General features: G+C 28.5%; 1 protein-coding gene across 1 annotated transcript in view; it reads left to right on the top strand.

Moving 5' to 3' along the window:
- The window catches only part of LOC121118656 (uncharacterized), a 217,862-nt gene that overhangs the window by 146,012 nt on the left and 44,632 nt on the right, over positions 1-27,218 (top strand). Inside the window, exon 2 of the mRNA XM_040713246.2 lies at positions 15,039-15,410. Within this exon, the coding sequence (XP_040569180.2) occupies positions 15,039-15,410 (372 nt within the window). The remainder of the gene's footprint in view (positions 1-15,038; positions 15,411-27,218) is intronic.

Raw genomic sequence — 27,218 nt, 5'->3', positions numbered from 1 at the left:
AGAGTATATTAATGTACATTAGGGTGAGTTTATTGTCCCAAAAAATCTTAAAACTTAACAATTACGTTAGTTTTTTATTTTACTTTGTATGGACTTAATAAAAAACGTTTATTCAATATTTTTTTGTCAAAAAATAATTATTTCAAATAAACTAATACCAGCATATGCACAATTGGTAAATTCTAAATAAAACTTAACATAAGTAACATGATAAAAAAAATAGGTATTATAAAAAAAACAAATCTAAACCTTGATGTCCTGACAGGGATATCTATATAAAAAAAGTATTATTATACAAACTAAGAGATTGAAATGATATTACAGTTTTGGGCTTCTTTATTCTATGTCTTGATTCCTAGATGTTGAAAATATAATGTAAGATGTAAATACTCTCTGCTTTCTACATAGTTTACCATATACATGTAATCGGAACCTGGTGGAATATGGCAGCAGAGTCGTAATAACCCATTTCAAGCAATTGCTTAGCTTGAACGGTATTTTTTCCCATCAAGAAGCAGAGTAAAATTAAAACCTGAAGTTGTTTTTGATACATTGTTTGGAAATGACTAAAGTAGCATCACGCTGAAAACACTAACTCATTAACTAAAGGACAGATTATCATAAAATTTTGACAACTGTCTTTTTAGGCTGCTAATAGATGAAAATTAAGTGAATTTAAAAAAAAATGTGTTAATCTTGGAAATTTTCAGACCATGTGTCATTGGAAACGAAACCTGATGGCATCTAGCAGACTAAATTATTTATTTAATTTTGCTGAAACCAGTTTTACTTTCAAATTTTGTTGTAATCTACGTAATTTTTTTTGTAAAAGTGATACAAACTATTAAAAAACCATTTTTGAGTTTTTCAATTGATCTAACATTAGTTTTGATAAGTACTTATTTTAGATTAGAAAATACATATTTATTAATTTTTTTGAGTAATTACCATTTATTATCAAAATATAAATAAAAGTTTCAAATATAATTTGTGTTTATGTATTTTATTGGATGTCTGCAAGCTGTACATAATTATATGTTGTTGTTTTTTTCAGTTTATTTATGCATAATTTTAGTGGCAAATTTTAACCTATTATATTTAATACATATCTAGGAAAACAATTATTAGACATATTTTAAAAACCAAAAATAAGTTTTTAATATTTTTTATATCTTTTTTATATATTTCATTGTCTTAGTACTCAAGTTGAAAATTAGTTTATGTCAATGAAATTGCACACATATAAACCCAATGGGATTACAAAATATTTTAAAACGAAGAGATGTTTATGATCAAAAAAATTTATATACAGGGTAGGGCAACAAAACTTAAACTCGAGAGATGATTTATAAATACATCAATAATGTTACATTTTCAATAATTGGCAAAAAAAAAAAAAAAAAAGAAGCAAAGCATGTTAACAAGGTTTTTTTGCAAAAACTTTTTTTCACTCAATATGGCCACCTTTATTATCAATCAGTGTCTTTACACGTCACCTGAAGGCAATGCAGGAGTTGACGACAAAATCTTCTAAAAATTTATTCCATGCAACCACTATAGAGGACTTTATTAAGTTCACATTTGGATGTGAGATCGTGTTGGTTTCCCTTTCTAAAGTGCTACATATAGAAAAGTCCAGTGGATTCAAATCCAACTATTTGGACCAGAATCGAGCCATGTTATCTGTGCAGAAATTTTGGCATATGGCGGACGCGTGAGAGAGGGGCACCGTCCTGAGTCTGTACGTAGCTACCCTCTGGGTAGTTGGTCTTCAGCCATAGCAATATGGTGTACTTAAGAATCTTATGGCAGGCCTCCTGGCTGATTTTCTGTCCAGTCTTGAAAAAGAGCCCCGGTATCTTCTTTCAATCGGAGGTTACAATGCCAAAAATCGTAGTTAGGGCTGGATATTTGGTGTGGTAAACCCCTTGGACCTCTTCCTTTGTTTCTGCAAGCCAGTGGTTGTTCTGGTGGTTGTGGAATTGATCAACTGTGAAAAATTTCTTGTTCGATAACATTTTCAGAATTGACAGAATTGCCTTGATCCACGTGAGGATTTTCTTACACCCCTCAAGCCTCTGGGCTCTGGGATATTTAAAAATATCGTACCTACTCCAGTATTAAGCAAACATCATTCTGAAAAGAAAAAAAAAAAATTGTCACATAAGGCTCACCCTAATGTACACACATTAGTAGAACCCATTTATATATTAATACATGCTTTCTTTAGAAACGTTTGCTACAAACCTTAATATGCTTAGAGGAATAGAACCAAATATATAATAGTAATTTAAAGAATCGTGCAGGGTAGTCATTCATCATTTAATACGATATATAGTACTTTTATTTATGTACTATATATTGTATACAACCTTATTTAATAAATATTATACATATATATACATTTAGGGTTTTTAAACCAATCCGTTCTTATGATGTGGTAGGAGTGAAACTCACCAATAAGAACTCAGTTTTATAAGTAATAAAGAAACATGATCAAAATAAGAATATCGTATTAAATCTGTAAAAAAAATCGGCAGAACTTTATCTACAAAAGATAAACTTAGTTTAATTTTATGGGAAATATATGTAGAGTGCCATCTAGAAAGACAAGAGTAATAGTTTAATGAGTAGTAATTAAAATTGTATGGGTATGTTAAAAATATCAGGGCCGTCCACAAGATTATATATATATATATAATTTTACTTTTGGGGTAAGTTATTCGAATTTTTTTGGGAAAAAAAAAAAATTGAATAAATCTTAAGCTATTCCTAAAAAATTAATTTAATTGGAAAAAATTAAAAAAATTATTACTAGTTTTTAAACTTTTATTCAAAAAAATTAAAAATTCATATTTATTCAGAATTTATTGACAGAAGATATTTTTTTTTGAAAAATATTCGAATAATTAAATTTTTCAGAAAAAATTTCAAATATTTAATTTTTCAGTAAAAATTTCAAATATTTCATTTTTCAGTAAAAATTTCAAATATTTAATTTTTTTCCAAAATATTTCAGAAATCCACAGATATTCAAAAATTAAATTTCTTAAAAAGTCTAATTTTTACTTTTTTTTTTTTGAGGGGGGGCGGGGCTCTACAGCCTCCCAGCTGACCCTCTGTGGACCCCCCTGAAAATATACCCAATATCAAAGAGCTTAGTTGTTATGACGTTTCACTAGTTTCGCTTCAAGCCGTTATAAGATGAAATAATTAAGCTCAAATACCACTCAGTATCAAGCCAGGAACCTAGGGGCAGAAACTACACTGATATCGATGTAAATCCTTTTAAACATTACCTACATTTTTATGGAAACCATAAAATAACATGACTACATACTTAAGTATTCACAAACAATAAAAATAAATCTGATTAAAAAGAAGAAAAGCCTGAATTGACCATGATTAAATACATAATTAATATACTCTACTGACAAAGGTCCAAGGTAATAATGTTCATAAATAATATTGTCTTCAGGATTGATTATTCCATTCATGTTTATTTACATACATAAAGACATTCAGATCTTGTTAGAGCTTTCTAAAATGAAAGTCCATTTTTATAAAGTTGAAATTAAAAAAAATTATGTATATATAATAATACCATGAGTATTGTGAATTACTTGCTCTTTGCTGATGTTACAATTTATAATAAGCCACAGAGTACTACTCTATTAGTGGGCAATTTTTATCAAAGAGTCGAAAATTAAATTGTATTTAAGATTTACATTTTTTATCAATATCATATTTATGTTTTTGGCTAGGTTTGAACAATTTCTTTTTAAAAGTTTTACAACTTTTACACAATAACCATATATTTTAATAAAAATTCACTAAATATCCAGTAATATATTTGTTTGTAAAAATATTCTTTTTAACAAATGGCTGCTAAATTAATTTAACGAAGCAATTTAGGTAAATATGTGCTGTTATTTGTTTTTCTTTATAAAAAAACTACTTATTGACATACACAATGTTTATTAGAAAACAGTTTGAATATCTACTTAGTGCCGAGACTCTAAAATATTTGACATATTTCAAGAATTCCTTCAACGAAAATGATAAATATAATTTTAATAGTTCTATGGAGTGTTAAGATGTATCAACACTTCACTAACATCATAGATCCTGCATCTCTGAAAGAATATGCAATCAATAATGGAATTCTTACCATTATTGATATTGATAATTTTGTATCATTTAGGGACGGGAAAAATCAAGTTTCTCACATCTATTTATAGTATTAATTTCGTTGAAATCCTATTATTAATTAATAAATTATATCGTATTGTAGTTTAAAATTAAAAATGTTCAGATTTTAATGCACCACTCGGTGGAGGGTACTGTGAATTTTTTTTAACAACTAGTTTAAACAATAAGCTACATATTGTATCACTACCTTACGGATGATGTATTTTTTAAAGTATGTCCTCTCACAATAAGGATTTTACTTGCTACGAAAAGTTTGTCATAGGAATATTCGGAGTTAAAAAAATAACTAATTTATTTTTAGGGCTTTTAGTAACTAATAAATTACTTAATTTTAAATTTTATATCAAAAATACAGGTACATTTATACTGACAAAAAGTGAATAATAGGTATTGTGTATGTATACTAGAAACATTAATAAACGATTAAGGATATTTTGAGCAACATCCATTGACTTAATCCTTTTAATGGAAAATAAATTATCTTCTTTTTGAAGAATAAGAAAATATTTATAAATATAGACTATTAATTCAACGAATCATATTTTAAAATACAGTCTGTATTTTTGGGACTATTAAATATAATTATTCTTTAAAGATTCTTGTATCTGATGTATGTATATTTTGGTAGATATAAACAAAAATAATTATAAATAGAAAAACATGACTATAATCTAAAAGCTAAAACTTTTTGCAATTTAAATAAATGTGGTATCACGAACAACAAAAAATTAACTTGTGGAAAAACAAAAAACTTTCTATGTTGTACCTTTCATAGGTCATATCATGTCTTTGACCTAAAATATTGATATTTAGGGTCAATATTTTAAAGATAACTTTGACAATGATTGAATCGTTGCTTTCTGAAAACTATTGCAGCAAAGATACTTAATTTTATTCTTCATATTTGATGAGTACCTATATTATTTTATTCAGTAATAAAGATCGAAATAAAAAAACAGAAATTTTGCCAAAATTTAATAGTACAATCTGATGTCATGGCTAGCAAAATAGCTATGGTCTCGTCTCAAACACATAAACTCTTGATCTTAATGTTATGACTAACACCAAAGCAACTATGGTAAAACTTTTCTTTTTGAAGGCTGAAATATTATTTTTATCTCTAATTCCCCACTCGTTAAAGTCTGTGCATCGTTTATAATACCAATACTTCAGAGTATTGGTCTCCACTTACGTAGACTGAACTACAGTACTAGTAAATACTTAATGTTTAGCACTAGAATGATAACATTTTTGATACCCATTAGGGATTCAATGAAATATTGGGAGAAACTTCTTTATTGTATTTTTTTATATGTTCCTCAATTTTCATGATTCATTTTATTAAACACAAAAAAACAAATTTCAAAATTAAAATTAGTAATCTTTTTTGTTGATATTGAACACTACTATTTGATATCAAATCATTTCAAAATATCTTTTTGTGCTACAATTGTTTATGATTTTACTCAAGCAAGTTAAGAATGAATAAACAACATAAAAAGGATTCTTGTACCTCTATTGTATAAATATAACATACATTTTGCTGAATTAGCCATTCTGATTTCACCTTTATGTGTTGAAAGAAAATTATCCGATAAAATGTTTTCCATACAAGAAATAAAACATTATCTTGAGTCCAAATTGAACTTTGATTAAGAAAATGATGATTTCCAGTAAGGATAACATATTCTTGTACAAACAAATAGGAAGTGGAAAGAGTTCAGCCCTTTTTTAGAAAAGAAAACATTTTGAAGGAACTCCCAGGCCCGTCATCACATGTAAAACGGAAAATAATTACAGATACAAATGTTAAAATTTTTTTATATCCTCCATCGTTTAAGGGGGGTTGTTACCATCCAACATTCCGGTGTTAAGTAGTAATTTTCTTGTTTCACGTATTGAAATTTCTCCTATGGTGTTACATCACTATCATAAAACATTGCATTGCCAGTTGCAAGTTTTTCTGCTTTTTTTCTTTCTCATCAATGCACGTTGTCGAGCGAATTTGAATTAGCTCTTATTTAAAAACTGTGAACAATGACGTATAATAATAATAAAATACTATCTCCTTAGTATGGAATAATTGACTAAATGTCAGTTGATTTTGGGAAAGAAACAATGAAGATTATGACTATTTAAAAAAATATACTACAAATTTTTAGTGAAACAGTAAATACTTTTACTAAAATGGATCAAGTTGTCATTCTTAGATAATGGCGATTAACAGACGTTTATGAAAATTATAGGTGGCATTGATAATATACATATACTTATGACCTGTCTATGGTATTATACCAAATAACATACACTTAAATAGCTAAAAAATACCTTGTCCCGCTATTTCTTCACGCTCTACAAAATGATAACTCTAATAATAGCTCATTACTAATGATGGTTTCATGAATAATTGTTGAGGTAATTTTGTGTTTTAGTTTGGTATTTTTACAAATTAATATTAGAGAGATCTGAATTTTCTGACTATAATTCAACTACACATTTAATTGTTTTTAAGATATTTAGAAACTATGGTATTCAAAATCACTTGTGAAATATTTTATGAGTTATAAAATAACAAATTTTTTTAGGATTATTGTCGCATGACGCTCATTTAAAATTATAAATGTGAATTAGTAAAACTGAGGAAATTTATACATTTGAAAGCCACATGAAATGTAAGATGATTATTCAGCATGAAAGCCTTTGTTCTCGATAACGATCTGTATACGGCGAGGTTTATGCGACGTTTCTCTTTGCTACCTCGTGCAGATCTATGTTCTTTATTGTATTGACGATGGGACCTTCAAGGCCTCAACTGCGGCATGATTATTCTTGCAAGTAATACTCTTTACCGTGCCCAATGGGTAAAAACCATAGGGATCGAGATCCGGGCTGTTGGTTGGCCAATAAAATTGAGACCAAAAATCGGCACATTTTTCCTTAGAACTCTTGGACAATCTTGCCCTTATGAGCAGATGCTGAGTCTTGCTGAAATGTATATGTTTTCTCATCAGTGACTTCATTCATTCATGAGATGACCATGCCCATGAGAACGTCCTTGTCGACCTCTTTGGTCATCTACTAGTCCCTTTGGAAGAAGGGAAGGGGGTCATAACTTGTCCCTTCGTAATGATGACCGCCAGGACCATAACTGAAGCCAGATTCTTTGTTACCATGACTAGATCTCATTAGGATCCAGACAGTTTCATCTATCGTTTTTACGTTTATGCTTGACGTCACTGGTGAATATTTTCTCGTCCGAAAAACCCCCGCTCATAACCACCTTTTCTCTTCATTTTGCTAATAAGAATCTTGCCCTTGCTGATTCTGTCTGCCTTATTCTGCTCTGTTAGCAGATGCTTTGAGGCTCTGAGCCTTGACAAGAAAAGCAGGTTAATCCTAATGACTTTTTTGACGGTCCCTTTGCTCACGTTGTAGTCCTTGGACAACCTAGCAATTGGTGTGTCTAGATGAGTGTCAATTGATTGATTCAAGCCAGACTAAATCTTTTTGTCTGGTTTTTATCAAAATTTGTTGAATGAGCTGCTCTTTCAGTCTTTCTCTCCTCATGAAAAGCCTTAATCATGTCATAAACAGTTTATTTTGTATATTTGAAGGAGGAAAGTATCTCCTGTCCGGAGTGTCCCGCACAGCGAGCTTCGATGATGTAAAGGCTTCTGACTATTTCCATACTTGAATGAAGAGTTACTCAAAAACTTGTTATTAAGTTCGACAGCGAACACATTTAGCTTGTCGCAAGTATTAAATTTTGTATCAAATAATCTCTACAATTATCATAATTAGCCGTTAAAACTTTTCCGTATTTACCTTGTCAACTCTGTATATGTTAAAAGATTTTTAGTCATCAAAGACCAGTTTTTCTGCACATTCATATTTTTTATAGTACTTAAAATATACTTTTACATTAGAAAATTAGGCCAAATTTGATTTGAATACCCTCTATTAATAAATACCCTTTATATGTTTTAAATTGTATGACAAAGAATTAACTCAAATTGATTAATTTCATTAATTAAATTTATACGTAGCAATTATATATGTATAAACATCCAACATCTAAAAGTATTTTTTTATTACATATCTTGGTAGTTGGCACTCATCAACATTTATTATATACAATTGTCTTTCTGCTTAAAAATAAAGGAACATATCCATTAATTGAATCAAACAATAACTTGATAAACTACTAAATAATAATTAAGCTTTAATTCGCACTGCATACTTATGCACTTTGAATACTAATACTTAAGGCTTAGTATGTGCAAAAACTTATAAGAAGAGTCTCTAATATATACACATACATACTTACTTTTTCAAATATCATTTATCAATACTTACAGATGATTTACTCAAGTAAATATATCATAATATGTACATTAGGGTGAGAGGGCTTTACCTTATTTGGCCTCTATGTAGTGTGTAAATCTTAATAAACACATCTGTTAAATTATATTTATAAGTATGACTGTGTTCTATTTATATAATCGATCTTCTATTATAATAATAAAGCAAAGTTTGTCTGTTGAGTCTCATTTTTTTAGAATGTGCCTATTATTGTAGAAATGCAGGACAATTTGAAATATAAATAACAATGTAGCAAGGAGCAATGAGTACACATCATCTTCTAGAAGAAAAAGAGGGAAGTACATTTTTTATTTTAATAATGATCAACACCTTATTTTTGAGAGTGCGCTTAGTATCTTAGAACAACATGACTGCTTCATTTAAAATAACAATGAGCGTGTGTAACTAAAGCATAGCACCTCATATTAAAAAAAAAATTAAAGGGGAGATAATTTCTATATTAATGAAGTAAGTTTGTTTGTCGGTCGGTTAAGGCTAGGTTCTTGAGTTTTCCCTTATTATCATAAAATTGTATTACTACTTGAACGAATAAATAAATAACAATATTACAACGAGCGTGGGTTGCTAAAGTGCGTCATATTAAAAATAATATTGCAAAGTTTATCTGTCTGTTTGTCTGTAGTGGCCTCTTTTTTGAGTTAGTCTTTATTGTCTTAGAACTGCTTGACTAGTTTATCTAAGAAGTGATAATGTAACAAAGAGCGTGTGCAAGTAATTCATTATTTGGGACTGTTAGAAACAATTTTAATAAATCGCTACGTTTATTCTCCTAGCAAAGAGGCTAATTTTTTAACCACGTAATTTCAAAATGAAATAAAACTATGAAAAATAAATTGGAAGTCACTAAAATTAATTTGAGCAACATCAAGGATCACAAAAACAATTCCAATTAAAATTTAACAAGAAAAAATTATCTTTTACGAGATATTTGCCTTTTCTTGAAAGCCATAATTTTCATTTTAACAAACCACTCCATTCGAGCTAGCCTATTGAGTATTGTGGCTCCCCAGTAAAAAAATTATAACATTCTTTTAAATATAATATTAAGACAAGGACTTCAGACGACAGATATACCAAAATTTATAACTTAATGTTCCATGTAGATTGAACAGTTCATACTTATATGTATGTAGTGGTAAATTAATTTACTTATCTCTTGAAATGGGTTAAAAAATAAAAAAATGAAGGGTATAAATTTTATAGTAATAATTCAAAAAAAAAAAAAAAGTTTATTTCTCAGTTTTTAGTTAGCACTTAATAATTTGAAATTTTGGGACTATTTGATCATAAAAATAATAATGTAGGATTGAGTGTCTATAGCTAAATATCAATATGTTATACAAAAAAAGAAAAGAAAAGGAACATCATCTATATTAATAAAGCAAAGTTTGTTGAAGTCTCATTTATGAGTGTACCGTTAATACCTTAGAATGGTATAGCTAGTTGATATTATAATCAACAATGCAGTAACCAGAGTGTTTTGTTAAAGTTTTTAGTCTCTAAAATATATATATATGACTGTTGTTGTGATACAAGTCATATAAACTTTATATTGTATACCTTAAAATTATTTAGGGTTAGAACAATGAATCCAATTCAATATTAATTGAATAATTTTGTATTTATTAATTTATAAGTCATCAAATGTACCTAGTTTTTTTAGAGATATTTTCATATCAAAGTTACCAACACAAAAATGTATATTTATTATTAATGTTCCATGATTAATATTTGGTGAAGCACAATATTGTGCTTTTCCTTATAAATGTTTTTGTTTAATTGAAAAATGAAAAAAAAAGTTTCATAATAACCAAATACATTAGTAGCTCTGACGACAAAACAACAAACATTGTATTTTTAAATAATAATTATTATACTAATCGAATCTGGTAGTGGGTAATAATATAAGCACTTGTTATTATTAAAATGAATAGAGTCGGTGAAACTTGCGTTATTATTTTCTATGGCTAAATGACTTTCATTGATTGAGTTATTCTAATTATTTTTAGAGCAAAATAAGAGTAGACCTCTCAGCTACTTTTTTTTGTAATATAAAAACAACCAATCTCTGTCTTTTTTTTTTAGCTCCACTTTATATAAAAAACCTTTATTTATATAGAAAAACACAAGATGATTAGTTTAAAGAAAAAAAGAATGGGTAGCTTCACATCAAAACCTTCAACAAAAAAAAAAATATTTATATCCACATATAAGTGAATTCACCTATTTTTATTACATGATAAAAATATGAGATCATATCCGTATCTGTAAAAAAGGTCCCTATTTAATGTGTTTTCGAAGGCCTATTAGATGCGACATTCAAGATTTTTCATATTTAAAAAGAAAGATTTATAGATTTTAGTAATGTCTGCAAATTCACTTCTTACCAGTGGATTGGTGGTGTATTTTATAATTATAGAAACCCTACCCCGAGCTCTACAATGTTTACCTCTTTCAACACTTGCTATTTAATATATATATTTTTTTTGTAGTTCAGATAAGGATACTGTGTAATGAAAGCAGTAACTGCGGGCTATCATAAAATCTAGGTACCTTAAAGTAATAAATATGAATTACAAAATAATAGTAAAAAGTTAAATGTAGACTGACTTACAATTTTTACTTTTTTTGAAAACATAAAATGAAATACTAATTTTTCATAGTATTAAATATTTACCCGAAGGATTCCAATATTTTCTTAGGAAATAGAACCCCTAATATATATATAAATAATAATTTCAAATCCCTATAAAGCGGACGGGCAAGGAGAACTTAAAAAATGACTGCTTAGTGCCGGTGAACCCTTTAACTAGGTTTGGTATTATGGAGTTCAATAAAAAGATGGAAATTGTGGATAAAATAATGCAATAAAGGATAAAATTTACATTTGATCAGTATTGGGATAAAATTCATTCTCAGATAGAAAGGGAAGGAAAGATGGGATGTGGTAAAAACTTTCGTTTATGTGAATTCATGGAGGGACTATAAGTCTAAATCCGTCTTTGTTTTGTACTCAAAGGTCAACAGAGTTGGCCAGCAAAACGTGGACTTTCGAAGTGAGAAGGTGACGTGGGGCCTTCATGTATAATGACAATCACAAGTTACCTTTCGAAGCCCTCCTGATTGTCCTAGCAGTCATGGATAAATCCAGGCAAGTCAATTAATTGATTTGGTGGGGTCCTCCTTGATCTTCTTCTCTAAGCTGGATAGAAACTCCGAATCTCTCTTTAAACTGTGGCTCCTACTTCTTGTTTTCCTGGAGATGTCTTCTGCACCATTTTTTAAATTGACCATCATGAACACTAGACACCTGAAGCACTTCACAATGTCCATAATCATTATTTCCTCAATTTCAGCATTTATAAGATCTTGAATGCGCTGCCTTTTGGCCTCATAATGCCGAAGTAACTAAATGTTTATTTTAGTTTGTTTATGCACAAAGGTTGGATGAACCATAATGTCAAAAAATATTTATTAAACCTTCCTATAGAAATGAGAAAATTTATTTTAATTAGCTACTCCCACGTTTTGCTGCCCAAATCTACATGTAAGTTAAAAAAAAGTAAACGTTAAAAACGTTAAAAGCATATTAACTTATGTAGTATCTATGTAATAATTAGTATTATGTTTGTACTTACAACAAACGAAACTCTCAAGTCTCCAGATCGAAGTAGACTACGTCTCAACTTTGAGTCATAAAAAGTTGATATAATTATTATTTAAACAAAATATATTTATTGGGTTTAGTTCAGTCCAGTCTGAGGACTGTCAGTACAACAACTGATTAAATAAAGAAGAAGTTATGTTGAATGATGTCATCAAGGAACAAATATTATTAGTGTTTGGAAATATGTAGGACTGTATCTGGGGTAGGACGAAACTGACCTAAAAGGGGCTACATTCTTCAGTTTTAAATACTAAATAAGGACCAATAAAACACTAGTAATAATTGGTTTGACCACCCTTGAGAGATTACAAGGCCACGCTTAGTATAGTTTTTATGTTATAAAATACTTCTGACAAACTTAAATCAGGTTTTAAAACTATTTGCCTTTTTTTTGATAATTTTGTGTGCCTTTTTTTTTTGTTGACACACCATATATGAATTTATAATTCCATTTGGATTGAATCAATTTATACATATTTACAACTCACATAAATGTAAGTAACTAAATCCTTTTTCTATTTAATCATAAGCACGTGATGGATAAATCAATAATTATACAAGGATCTCTATTCTTCCCTATGTATTGTGAGGTATAGTGAATACATTGATACACATATATTTATGTGATGTAATATATAATATATACATAGTTACATAGTTTTATCTCTTTCAATACAGAGAAAAGAAAGTATTTTTTTATATCATGTTATACTTTTTGTCGTTTTCTATTAATAATGTTTCTTAAATGTACTTATATGAATGACACAATCTTACAAGATAATCACTTTTATTTCTAAAAGGAGTAAAAAATAATATAAGGCAAAAAAAAGAAAGAAAAGGTTTAAAAGCAGAGTATACTTACATATAAGTATACAGAGTGGGGACTCAAACCTTGCAGTAGCCTTAAATTACAATTTTATCACAGTTATTTTCAATAACAACATTTAATTAGACAACCAAATTACAAAGAGACAATGTAGGTGGGACCTTCTCCGCGCCCATGTCAACGCCGATAAGGCTACAGAGACTGTTGGCTACCTTTAACATTAAGAAGTCGATTCAAGCCCCATATAGTCAAAAATAAGCAAAACTTATACAGTAATAATTTGGCTGACTTCCGGCCTGTCTCAATGTAGGTTCCTCCAACACTGGCTTCACCCTGGACAGTTGGGTTGTCTTAGAAAATAATTTCTGTCGCACCTCTCATCCAAATTTAGATATGCACCAAACCGTCATCATGACAGTATGGTATGCCATGGACAATGCCTTAATTGTCAATAGCTGCCAATCTGTTTACTTGCGTGTCGAGGCGGTTACTGCTTGCAAGGAGTACATATGGTATAAAAAAATTATCTAAACATATTACATATTGGTCATGAGTTGTCCTTATTTAATAACATTAAAATCATATTTTTAGTAATCAAGTCAAACTAGTGCTAGTTTTGGGTTCCCACTCTGTATAGACTTGTAAAAAATATGATCTTTCCGTAAAAATGGAAACCAAAAAAAAAAAAAACCTGTCAAACACGATACAGAATGACTTATAGTAATTATAATCATTATATTTAGCTTATTTTTCTATATTCATTATAATGCACCTTCATTGATTGAATTAGAATTATCGCTTTCTAAGCTGTAAAAATTTTGTTAAAATTATTGAATTATTATTTCAACGTTTGGAAGAAATGTTTGATTACCAACTGATTTTTTCCTTTCTTTCTGTTTCTTTTTGAAATAGAGGCTGTAAGAACTAATAAATGTAACGACAAGTGATAGTTTTAAAAGAAGTAGAAAAAATGATGGTTGAGTAACATAACATTATAACATTGACGTATTGGACTACAATTGTTTAAATTATGAATAATTTGTTATTACAATATGAAGGTTTTTTTCCTTCATAGATTTTCAATAATTGTTACTTTTTTTATAAATAAGGATGTGAATATTAGGTAAATTGCAGTAAGCGTAAATTTAACTAAAAATAAGTATCGATTTGTAAGTAAGAGGGAAATATAAATCATTAGAAATTAATTGTTTATCTTTATTTGGAAAATTCTAACGTATGATCAAGTAGGATGCATTGTAGTTTCAGGAATTTTTTTTTAGCAGATTTAACATCTATGAAAGTTACCATAATTTTTTTATACCAATATTTGTGATGTAATATTTACTTTCATCTAAAATTTGCATGTTCTCACATTATTTAATCATTACGTTCCATTGGATTAAATACAAACAACTATGATAAACACAAATCCCACTCCGTATATATAAAAGACATAGCAGGCAGAAATAGCTCCGATGTCTATCCTTAATTCTACTTTCCAACAAGGACTTATACTTATATCTCCGCAAAATATCATCGAAATTACACTCGGTATTTCATAAGCATACCCACTTGTGGTTACAGTCCATACTTTGAGATTTTCCCTTCAATAAGGCAATATTAATTTATGTTGTTGTTGTAGGTCCATCAATTAGTCCTTAATGTATTGAAATATATTTTCCTCGTACCTGAAATCAACAAATTACTAATTTAGAGTCTACTTTTTAACTTTTAATAATGAGATAGAGTGCATGGGATATCTAAAAGCAATATGGCGCATATATGAAGTATAAATTAGAATTATATGTACCTACAAAGAAGCAAATATACAGATATATTTTAAACTATTAGCTGTTCTTATTTTTAAATGTTTAAGTGTGTTCCTAAGTGAATCTCATCAAATGACAAAAATAATTTTTCGAATAACATTTCATATTTTTTTATTTTCAGGTATTGTGGGTGTAGAAATTCGTCACATGAGAGTACCTGCAGTCGTGGAGTCTGGAAGAGAGCCTCATGTTATCTTGGACTGTGATTATGATATTGGAGATAACGAGGGCTCACAAATAGACGTTAAATGGTATTTCAAGGACGATCCACAGCCATTTTATCAATGGCTTCCTGGAAGGAATCCACAGACCATTGGAGATCTGTTTAAAGGGCGTATAGACCTTTCATTTGTTGTTGATGAAAAAAATGGTTTCAAAAGACATAGAGCTATTAAAATTATTCGGCCCACGACTGAGTTATCAGGAACCTATCGCTGTAAAGTGAGCAGTTTTGTAGATGAGGACTTTGAGACCAAAAGGATGACTGTGTACTGTAAGTAACTTTCTTTTGTACGTTTCATCTTGTTTATTTTGATACTTAAAAAAGAAAATTGATTGCATTTTTTAGTAATTAAATAGGTAAATATTTGTATATAAAATATAAATTCATTTATATTATATCATCTAATTCGAAAGCTTCTTCTTTTTTTTTTTCAATTAACTTATTTCTTGAAGGAATTTATACGTATATAACTTTATACAAACAAATTCTATCATGCTTAATCATAAAAGAAAATAACACAGTATCAAAATAAATAAATAAACTTTTTTTCTTTTAAATATTTTATTCACAATTTCTCTCTTTCCTTCTATGTAAAAGTTTTATATACACTTTAAATTTTCATAACTCTTTTTATAAAACATTTAAAAAAAAAGTCAGAAGTAGATTCTTTATTTAAAAAAAAAATCCTATTTCTATGAGTAATTTTCTTCAGTCGATTTATATGTATTTAAGACTATCCACAAAGGAACCCCTGTATGATTTTATCGATAAGTTTGACCATGTTTATGAGTGATGGCACTAAATCATTGCTGAGTCGATTGAATCTTTTTAAATTCAAATTTTAGGCTACACATTTCCATATTGATTATTTTTATGCCGATAATTAAACTTTTTGTTATATCTCTGGGTATTTATTTGTATTGAGACTCGGCCCAGCAACAATTTTTTTTCTTTATTTTTAGTTTGGTATTAAACTTTTTTTTCTGGATCCATTTTTCGGCCTAAACAGTGGTCTCAGATCGTTGGCCAATATATTAGGAGTAAAGAAGTATTCCATTTCTTCATAGTAGATATTATATACCTTAATTGCGTAATTTCTTTTTCTTTGTCCCATACATAAAACAAAAAAATCAAAATCTTTCAGTAACTCTATTTAAGTGATAAAAAGTTTGGTGTTACAAAACTCAACTCGAATTCTTTTAAAAAAAGGTTGATCAAAATATATGTCTATAAAATGTCATAAAACGTCGTAAACTTCCATAAGAAACATTATTAAAAAAAAACTAGACATTATTGTATATTCAATTTATATTGAATTCCCCTTGGATAAAAAAAATTGATGAAAGTCACCTTATCAGATGTAAATGCCTTGCATATAAAAATAGGACAGTATATAATTAAGGGATTTGTAAAACTCATATTAGGAAATAAAGTTTTTTTTTTTTTGGGGGGGGGGCGCTAAAAATCCTTATGAAAGTACTCACGGAATAATTTCAAGTGAATTAACAAGCCTGAACATCAGATAAATCTCAATAATTACAACTACTTATCAGCATAGATTGATTAAATAAAAATTTTACAATATTTTTGACAGGTTATGCGCCTGACGAATCTAAATAAAATATTTAACATCATTTCTGATTTAATTTTTTTTGAAATAATTGAAAGGTCATATATTCTAAGGCAATACATATACAAGCTAATAAGTATCTGTTACATTAAGTCATTATTTACAAAAAGGAAAAATGAAAAGAAACTTAATTAACAAGCAGGAAAGAACGCTGAACTTTCACTCTGATTCTTTAAAGAGAAAGCTAATAATAGCATATGTTAAAATATTATCTATGTTGTTCTTTTTCGTTTCTCGTATTAGGGACAAGCCCCTTTTAATTAGTAAAAATAAAGGGGAGGGTGCAGGAGTGTTTGTGTATTTTTTCCTTTTTTATTCTTCCTTAAATATGTAGACAGTTAAATTATATATATATTACTCATTATGTCAGTTCAAGAACTAATGACATTATAAATGATGTAATGAATTTTTGAAAAATAAAAAAATAAAGATTTAAAAAAAAATTAGAATTAAGAATCGAATGCTTAGGCTGTGTTTAGAATAAATAATTGGGCAATTAACTCTCTGTTATTTGACTTTAAAGCTGAACACAAGCCTTTCTTTGGGATATTTTGCTACTAAAATGGATACTATACAGTTATATTAAACATTTTTTTGGCTGTATTAGTTGTAATATATGACATCTAAAGCTAAAGATCATTCGAAATATTGAATATTTTTTAAGCCATAAGCATTTTAGCTATAAATTTATAATCTCAAAGGTAGTTAGAACAAAAAATACTAAATGTTATAGTTGTAGATTAATTATTATGAAACAAGTTATGTTCTGTACAGAATAAAATATTTTTCACTCTTCTTTAATATCTTTTTTAACATTCATCCTGGTGTAGATAAATAATATAAAATTCTAAATCATACTCTTTGAAACTTTTTATAAATAAATCATATGATTAGTTAGTAACTCAGAAACTCATAGAGTACCAAACCTAAAAAAATGGGATAGGAAGACAATTAACCACAAACTCTTGTATGGTTTTGGGGGAGCTAGTGATCTCAAGCGAGTGGCCTCGAATGTTGCTATTAAATTGCAGTGTTTACTATCTGTAGCACAATATCATATATTTATACCACGAGTAGTTTTGCTTTGGCTGCTCTAAATGAATTTATGTGGACAAAGTTGGCCAAGAGGAGAGAAGAAGATATAGAAGGGGAATCGAATAATTAAGATAAACTATCTTTACAGGTGTGTAGGCTGGGCTTCTAGTCTAGGATTGATTTACTAAACTGTACCATCTCACCTCCACTTCTTCTTCGTTTTCTTCTTTTATGAGATCGAAGTTATTGAGACAAATGTCGTATGAAATTGGGTTTTATTTTTTTAATAGCTCATGAAATTCATATTTGTTTCAATAATCAACTGATAATTCAAGTAGTCAGTTTTTATATTTTATCGTTTTAATTTGACTGTATTTGTGGATTGTTTCTTTTCATGTTTATATATTAAGATAGTAAATGTTATAAATCACCATATTTTGATGTCGAAGTGATAAAAAAAATGTATCAGTCTCTGAGTTTCAAATTATTATTGAGCAAACGTAAACCCATGAACACTCAAGGAACATTAGAGTTGTTCTGTACAGTACACTTCTTTTTCATGAGATCCTAGAGTTCTAATTCTGAGAAATTTTAAGGTATGGATTCATTTTTATTGACCACAAGAATATTCAACTTTTTAGATTAGGGTCTATTAGTCACATCTGACGTTTATAGTAATTTAATATACTTGATTAATGAAATAATTTATTAATAAATCAGAGGAATTATTATAGTTAAAAGAAATGGTTCAAATAATTAGAATAAAGGATATTGTTCTACAAAAATAAACCTACAAAAATTACAACATCTGGATATGTTTTTACGTGTTATGTAATTTAAGGAAGTGTGATTTCTAGTTGTTGTTCTTTTTTCAACTATTTAATATTGTTTTTTTTTCAGACAAAAATATGGGTAATTGCAGGTTATTTTGGCCAATCACGGAATATTCTTAATAACATATAAAAAAACTTCTACTTTTTTTTTGTCCTTGGACTTGCATGTTGCTTTTTTTTTCCAGAGTGCCGTTATATCAAAACATGAAAATGGTATATATAACCCGAAGTTTCTTGTTTTATAACATACAGATTGCTTTTTAGATGATATTTTTTTAATGTCAACATGATTGATTCATATCTTTTGCCATAAAATATCTAAATAAATAAAAAATGCCTAAAAAAAAGTTTTTATCTAAATCTTTCCTAATTCAAAAAGTCTTCTAACTATTTCTGTATCTTGTTTCAGTTAGGAAAAGGTTTTGTAAGTACAAAAGAAAAAATAGCAAGAAAATAATCCTTTATGTGAAATTCTAATAAATTCCTCATTTTTATTATATATCGGAAAGTTTCCTAAAAACAACAACAAAAAAACCGAAAAATATCCAAAATCATTTGGCACATATTTAGTAAAATTTTATCAACTATGAAACTATTTTTTATTTAACTGTTGATAACTGTTTACAGCTTAGCAAGAAATAATTAAAAGTGACCCAATCACTGATTAATAGATGTATTAGATGGATAAAAAGAAGCAAAAATAAATTGCCAGCTAACAACAAAAGAGAATGACCGTTTTGTTCTAAACTAACGATATACAATTCCACAATAAAAAAACCTTTTATAAAATAATAACTCAAAATTTTTTAAATTTTCGTTGATTGAATTTTGTATTTATATTAAGATATCAAGGTCCATGAAAACAAAAAACTTAATAAATGTAATAATCATATTTTTGAGGTAAAAACAATCAAGAACACACCATCTCACTCTGAGTACAAACTTTTTTTTTGTAATGTAATTGGCATATTATTGGTTGTGACCTAATAATATTATATAGCCAGTCTTTCCCTTATATGTAGAAAATCAAGTATAATTGACTTTTAATCAGAAAAAATACAAAGTTATAAATACGATACACAGAGTGTTCCAGATAAATTGGACGTTTTTTAAAGGATTAAAAGGAACTAACTAGATAAAGTAGAACTATAATTTTTTTCTTATTTGAAAGCTACATTTGATGAGATTCAATTATTGATATTGAAATTTGCCTTTCTTGATATCCCTGGCCAAACGCTGACAAAAGATATTGCAGGCCTGTGCGACCTCATGCAGATCTAGAAAGACAGTGCACTATCCCATAAAGGCCAAAAAAGTGCAGGATATCTTGGCTGCAAAAGTCCTCACTTTTGGAACCCGGAATTTTAGGCTTGCAAACAGCCCCCACTTCAACCCCTGCGATTTTTATCTCTGTAAAGGGTCGATTATGAGGTATGTTCCTGGTATCATATGTCTGTGGATGCCCTGAAGAGGTTCATTATCCGTAAAATGGCAATGCTGGATCTACATGAAGTCGCCTTGATCTACCAAAGCTTCCGGTGCCGTGTGGCTGAGGTTTTGAAGAAATTTTGAATTCAATGTCATAAAATGTAGCTTTCAAATAATAAAAAAATTATGGTTCGACCCCATCAAGTTAGTTCTTTAAAAGCCTTTTAAAAAATTTCTAATTTTTCTGGACGACCCTGTATATAGAATGTTTTAAAAAAGTAAAATATTTTTTCTCTAAAAAAAATAATGGATTGAAACATAATAAAAGTAACTTTTAATTTTGTCCTCGAGCAATGACAAATAAAACTTTATCAAAATTATTATTGAGGTTAAAATAATGTATTTAAATTTTTTATTGTTTTTTTTTTTTAAATGTAGACAAATTGAATTTAAACTAATATATTCATAAAATTAAATGTACTTTTTCGTTTTTTATATTTTCTTTTTCAATTTTAAGCTGTACTTAGCTTATATGTAACATTATATGTGCTTTTTATATATGTATATTGAACAAAAAAAACAACTATGTTTGTTAACCACTCAGACTTTCCTTTTAGTTTTTACCCCCTTATATAAGCAAAAAACAAAAACAAAAAATTGACCCTTAAAAAACTTTTAAAACAAAATTGATATTTGTTGTTTTGAAACACATTTTCCTATATTTATATTTTATGAGCTCCTTGATGAGACTCTAAAAACAACGATAAAACCAGTTTATATTTTTGTACATTAAAATTACCCATTCACTTCATCACCATGTTACCAAAAATAGAACAAACTAGTGATATGTCGATTCGAATACTCAGATGATTTTTTAACTCCACTCAATTAGTGAGTCAATTATCCGACCAAGGGATCCATTGAAATCCGTAAAGTTACTAATTAAATAATTAATTATGTCCGAGTAATTGAAATAAAACAAACAAAAACAAATCTGAGCTCTATACCTTACGTACAAGTCAAGAATATGACATTTAAACGTGATAAACGAATTTCCAATCGTGACCTTCAAGTAGTTAGGTGTCTCCAGGACAGCCCTCTACGCTGTTAATAAGTCCGAAACGTTGGAGAGGAAAAAGGGCTCTGTAAAAAAAGCCAAATTGGTTGTGGAGGTATTATAGGAAAATAAACCTATCCAATCCCCTCAAGTCAATGATGACCCGTGCAAGAGATACCAGGGCTTCACACCAGCTATTAAAAAAGTGGATGGAAATAGCCTTGGGAGGGTGAAGGGGCCACTTTTTAGACCAGTAATGCAAGAAAACAATCACATACGTTGTAAGATTCTTTGAAATGATTTTTCGACACTTTTGATCCCCCCCCCCTACAGCCCTGATATCAACTCTCGATTACTCATTTTGAGTGCATGTCGAGGAGAATTTTTCCAGTGTCTGTCATCCAATTTTTTATTCGCTTTATGGAGGGGAGATTCCATAACACTTATCATGCCAAAAATACTTTTGGCTCCGGACCAAGCTTACAATTTAAAATTGGTTCCATTATGGCTAAAAGAATAAAAAAAGGATTACGTAGCTTTAACGGTATTTTTGTCCCATCTGAAGCAATGTAAAGTTAAAACACAAAAAATATGGTACCATGCCCAGTTGTATCTATTATTTTGGAAGTAACGAAATACTCACAGAATAAAGAACTGATTGTCATAAAATTTTGACACCTGTCTTTTACAGGTTGTACTAACTGAAAATGAGGAGAATAAAAAAATAGTGCCATCTATGTGTAAAGCCCATGAGTTTTGAATTTATGTGTTACAAGGGATCATTTTCATTAATATTATGAGAAAGTAGTACCGCAGTTTACTATTTGATTTCATTTAGCAAAACGAAAACTATCTCTAAAACACTTGAATATTTTGCCCTAATTATTAATTTATGTGGAATTAAAGACAAATTAGGTTTTTTATAACTATAGAAGATTGGTTTATGATGCTGTCACTTGAAGAAATATATGATGATGTAATTTATCAAATATTTTTTCTGGAGGACAGCGTTTGCGTCCGATTCGAACGCGACCTAAATATTTACTTTTATACGAAATAATTTTTTTTTATCAAATTGTCTTTCAACAAATTATTCTTGAACAATTTGTAATATGTTATCTTTTAACAAATTGGTCATTATATTTATAAAGGCTTATGATTATAAATGGTTTGTAATATCTATAAAAACCGTTTCTATTAATATTTATTGTAAGTAGGGGGAGGGGGTAGGACAACTTATAGCCTCTGTAGGTACATTGTACATATCAAAGAAATAAAAACGTTTATATACATACATCTATAGTCTAATTATTTGATTTCGATCTAGAAACAATTACGATCATAGAATATTGTATATATATATCCTCTTTCTATATTTTATTGTGAAGAAATGACTATTGATATTGAGAAGAGATAATGTAATTGAATGTAAAGACTATTTTTGTTACAAAAAGAAGAAGTAGAATTATGCAAAAAAAATTGTGCACGATATAGATTTCTATGAATCATCACTTTACAAGCACAATGCTTTTTTGTTAGGTAATTACATATCATGCCGAAAAAAGGCAAATTCTTTCCAACTATATAATTTATATTTAATAATTGTCAAAAATAATTGATAGCATAACAAACGCTCATAAGAATTCAACTAATTAACGTATAAAACAATTGTTACAGCTTGAATCATTTAAACTAGGATCTACACTCTAATTTCTAATTTATTATCACTTATCTATGTTTCTTGCTTCCTTTCCTTTACACGACTTCGTTTCATTTATTGTATCAAACAAATTAAAAAAAAAAAAAAAGGTCCAAAATCAGTTGATAATGATTAATAAGTCATATTAAACCAACTGCTATTTACTATTTAAGCACTACCTACAAGACTATCAGTGTTATATTAGTTTAAGATGCATTACATATATGGGTATATTTCATAATACAGGTCCCACCTTCTAAAATTAAAAAAAAACCTTTTTTTTAAATGGTGCATATTTGTCCTATTCGTTATATTTCCATGTTTAATCCCAAATAACTTATTGTAAACAAATGTCTAATGAGAACTATAAGCAAAAAATAAGGAAATTCAACCAAAAAAAGTGCATTATTACTTAAACATAGAGTAACGTAGTTTCTTGAGTTATTTGGAGGTGATAAAATCACCATCCGAAAACTTTAAAAGGCTGGGCTGTAACAACTCTGCTTTATACTATTGAAGGCAGAAGAAGCAAGGCGAACGTCAATGCCATTACAAAATAATCCTCAACAAGCTTGACAAGCAAGACTCACCTGCCTCCCACAGCCCCGAACGTCCCCTTTTGATTCCGGCATTGTTGTGCACCTCAAGGGGAAGGTTTTTGGAGTCTGATACACAATCAAGGACTCACTGAAGGCAACAATAATTACTGCTTGAGCCAACATAGAGACGACGAGTTTTGCAAAGATCTGCAGTGTAATGTTCTGAACCCAGCTGGAACTAATCAGTAAGGAAAGAGGCAGCTATATTGATAAATAATGTAAATAAAGTCCTCTATGATTTTATTTATAAATTAAATTTTCCAAATTTGGCGATATTTTTTTAAATATAACATTTTTTGTAATTTTAAAAAGTGTTGCATTTTAGACCGAGGAGCTGGAATTAAAATCCAATAGAGTTATTTATTCGATAGTGAATTATAATATTGTCTAGTATAATTTTGTAAAAGCGTAGCTATACATTCGTAATTGTCCGAAAAAATAATAATCATAGAAATAAAAAGAGAGGTAACTATAGATATATATACCTCAAGGGATCAACAAGAAATTGTAACCTGTCTATTTGGAAACAGAGCATAAGTTATTTTAATAATGATAAAAAATCAATTATGAAATAGTAATTAAGTATCAAGTAAGATGAGAAAATAAGCAGTTGACAACATAATACATTGGGTAATTTTGCGTAAGTGAGATAAGACCGTATCAAATTAGTATTTTAAACGTTAATTGTGAAATTTTTTTGAATAACAATTCCATAGTTGGGAAGAATTCAGTAATTAAAACTAATTTTTGGCCTTTTTCTCTGTTTCTTTTGGGGCGATAAGTTAGTAAATACAATAAATGTAACAACATGTGGTATGGGTAAAAAAAAACATAAAAATTGACAGTCGACAACAAAATATGGTGTTATTTTTTATTTAATAAGGTAAGGTCCTCTTATAATGCTGATATTGTGAACTCAGACTATTTGAATCATCAATAATTTGCTATTTTGTGCATAGTATTTGACTAATAGATTTTTATATTATTTTATAGAAAGATGTGAATATTGGGTAAATTGTAGTGAGTGTAAATTCAAAAATATATATTTATGTTTGTAGTAGCAAAATATGAATGCTCTTAATTTTGAGAACAATACCATATCAGTATTATAAGGAGCACAATAGACTATAATGATTTCTGTCAGAAGATACGTCGTCTCTCAAAGTTACCATATTTTGTATGACAATATGTCAAGCTTTTAGCTAATATTCACATCCTTAATTATAAAAGATCCTTCCACGAGTATTTTTGGCTATTTAAAAAAAAATTAAATGCATTAGATATTTTGACTTTCTTTCCTTCCCAGGCTTTATTTTATTTTCAACTTGTAAAAATAAAAGAAGAAATATATTTATGTTTCCCCATGGAGGAGTTTTTAATGTAAAATAAGAAATTTAAAGGTAAGAAAACTAAAAGCTAAATTAAAGGGCTAAAAAAGTAAACATTTATCAACTTTAAAAATATATGTATTAAAAAATAAAGAAGGAGAACATTTTGGCGTGCATTCTTACCATACGAACTCTTTTAGAAAGAAATGCAATGATTTGCGGCTTTTTGTAATTTCTATTTTTTTATTGTTGTTGGAAGGTAGAACCGTTTTTAATTTAAGATTTTAGTTATTCCTTATTAAAATAGGTTGCAATTGTTCTGTCGAGTCTGTACGAGTAAAAAAAAAAACATTTTGCTTTTTATGATAATAATACTGAAGACTGCCAATGACTGCAGTTTGTTTATTTCAGCCTCAGTACAGTTTTTCATTTTGTTTAAAAAAAAAGGCCAAAAAAATATTCTCATATATTAAGTATTTTAGATGAACCATATATCTTACTTTCTTCACGATATGATTATTTTAGTTACTAACATATAGTCAATAAATATGGTAAAATTACATTTGATTTTCCTATTAATGAAACAAAAAAACAATGGGAAACAATTACTAATTCATAGTTACTCATGTAAGGGCTATTGAAAAAAAAAGAAGTTAAATATTCATAATAAATGAAAAATGTCAAACTTTTAGAATATAAAAATATAAATATGGTTAAATAAAAACAAATCAATCATAGAAATTAAGGGATAATAAATAAAATGTCGTCTTTTTAAGAGTGACATAAGACAGTGTTTACAGTCTAAAGTTATAGATTGGTATAATAGGGTTTCTTATTTGACATAAATAAACAAAGAAAGTATTTTTGATAATAACATATTAGACACTTGATGTCAAAAAAAAAAAGAAAAGAGTAATAAAAATGAAAAGAAACATTAAAATAAATCCGCGTAATACGCAGCAACATGTTTGGAAATAAATTACTCACTCGATGAGGCAATTTAGAGAAAAGTTGTTAAAATATGGCTGAAAAAATATATTTCATCTATCACACTTAAGGAAATAAAATTCATGTAACATGATTCAATTCGATATTTTTAATGTAGTACTCAGAGTCAATCTGTGGGCAGGGGTATGTGGCCGGAGTAAATAACATCTTATTAAGTAAAGCACTACAATTTTTTCTTGTACCGTGAACCATCATGGAGAAAAACTTATGTGTCATCAAATCCATTAACTTTGATAATGAAAAAACACTATCAGCCTACATCAATTTAAATGTACCCTACAAACAACAATACTTGTCTAATCCTACACGGAAAATATTCTAGCAAATATGATGATCTGACTCGAGATTCTTATCCTCCTACTTCGGTAAGCGAAATTATTACCTTATTATTAGAAGGTTGCTATACTTGAATTGTAATTATTCGTAGGTGTTGTCTCCAAAATTAAGATAAGAGAGAAAGTATGATGTGCAGCAAACTTATACAATGTACCCAATGATATAATCATTAGGAAACATTTATATGTTTTTGTCAAATTGTAAATATTTATTAGCAAAAAATAGAAGAGAGTTTCAAAAAATGTCAATAGCTACGTACATCATTGAATTTGAGCAAACTCTACTTATTAATACTTTTTTCCTTTTTTTTTAATATGTGCACTATTTTTCCAGCTGATTTCCCATTTGTATCTTAAATAGAAATTTAATAAAAAAAATATTATTCAAATTTAAAAAAAGAAGAAATATGCAATTATTGTAGTTTTTTTGTCAGTTTTTCCAAGAATTTATCGGCTTTGTGATTAACGGAGAAGTTATTTTGCTATTTCAATGAAATAGCAACAATGTTTTCTTCAGGCTTTTACATACTACCAAAAAAAGGCTTATGCTTGTTTACAAAGTTGGAGTATTATCTTACTATATATAACCCCCACGAACAATGGACCTAAATTTAAATGTTTGTTCAAAATATTCCCTTTCAAGAAACAAATAAATCATTTTTTTACTCAGTTCGTATGCTATTTGCCAGTTTAGTTTTTCATGCATTTTTATATGTTTATATATCATAATCAAATCCTTCGCAAAAATATTTTGATCTGATGATTTATTTGTTTATTTTTTGCTATATTTTTGGTTGGACACGTTAAAAAACAAATGAATATTCCATCTCCCTAAAATAACTCAATATTTGTAACGTTAGTTAGTCGACAACAATTTATGTATATGACAATATGGGGAAGACCTGTTTTGTTGATTACACATACATATACATTCAAAAATGTATTAAATGGTCAGACAAACCAATTTAAAAAAACTGCCACTTAATGTAAGTGGAATTATAAATGAACAGTAACTATGTTAAAAATAGTTGATATAAGAATACATTAAAGGATAAAATTTACGCCTAAGCATTTTTTTTTTTTTTTGCTTTTTGGGCAACTAGCGTTACTTTATTTCTAATAAATG

This window comes from Lepeophtheirus salmonis, chromosome 5 (assembly GCF_016086655.4).
Source record: "Lepeophtheirus salmonis chromosome 5, UVic_Lsal_1.4, whole genome shotgun sequence".
NCBI classification, from domain to species: Eukaryota; Metazoa; Arthropoda; class Copepoda; order Siphonostomatoida; family Caligidae; genus Lepeophtheirus; species Lepeophtheirus salmonis.
The sequence above is the reverse complement of the archived record's forward strand: the minus strand, read 5'-3'. Positions and strand labels throughout refer to the sequence as shown.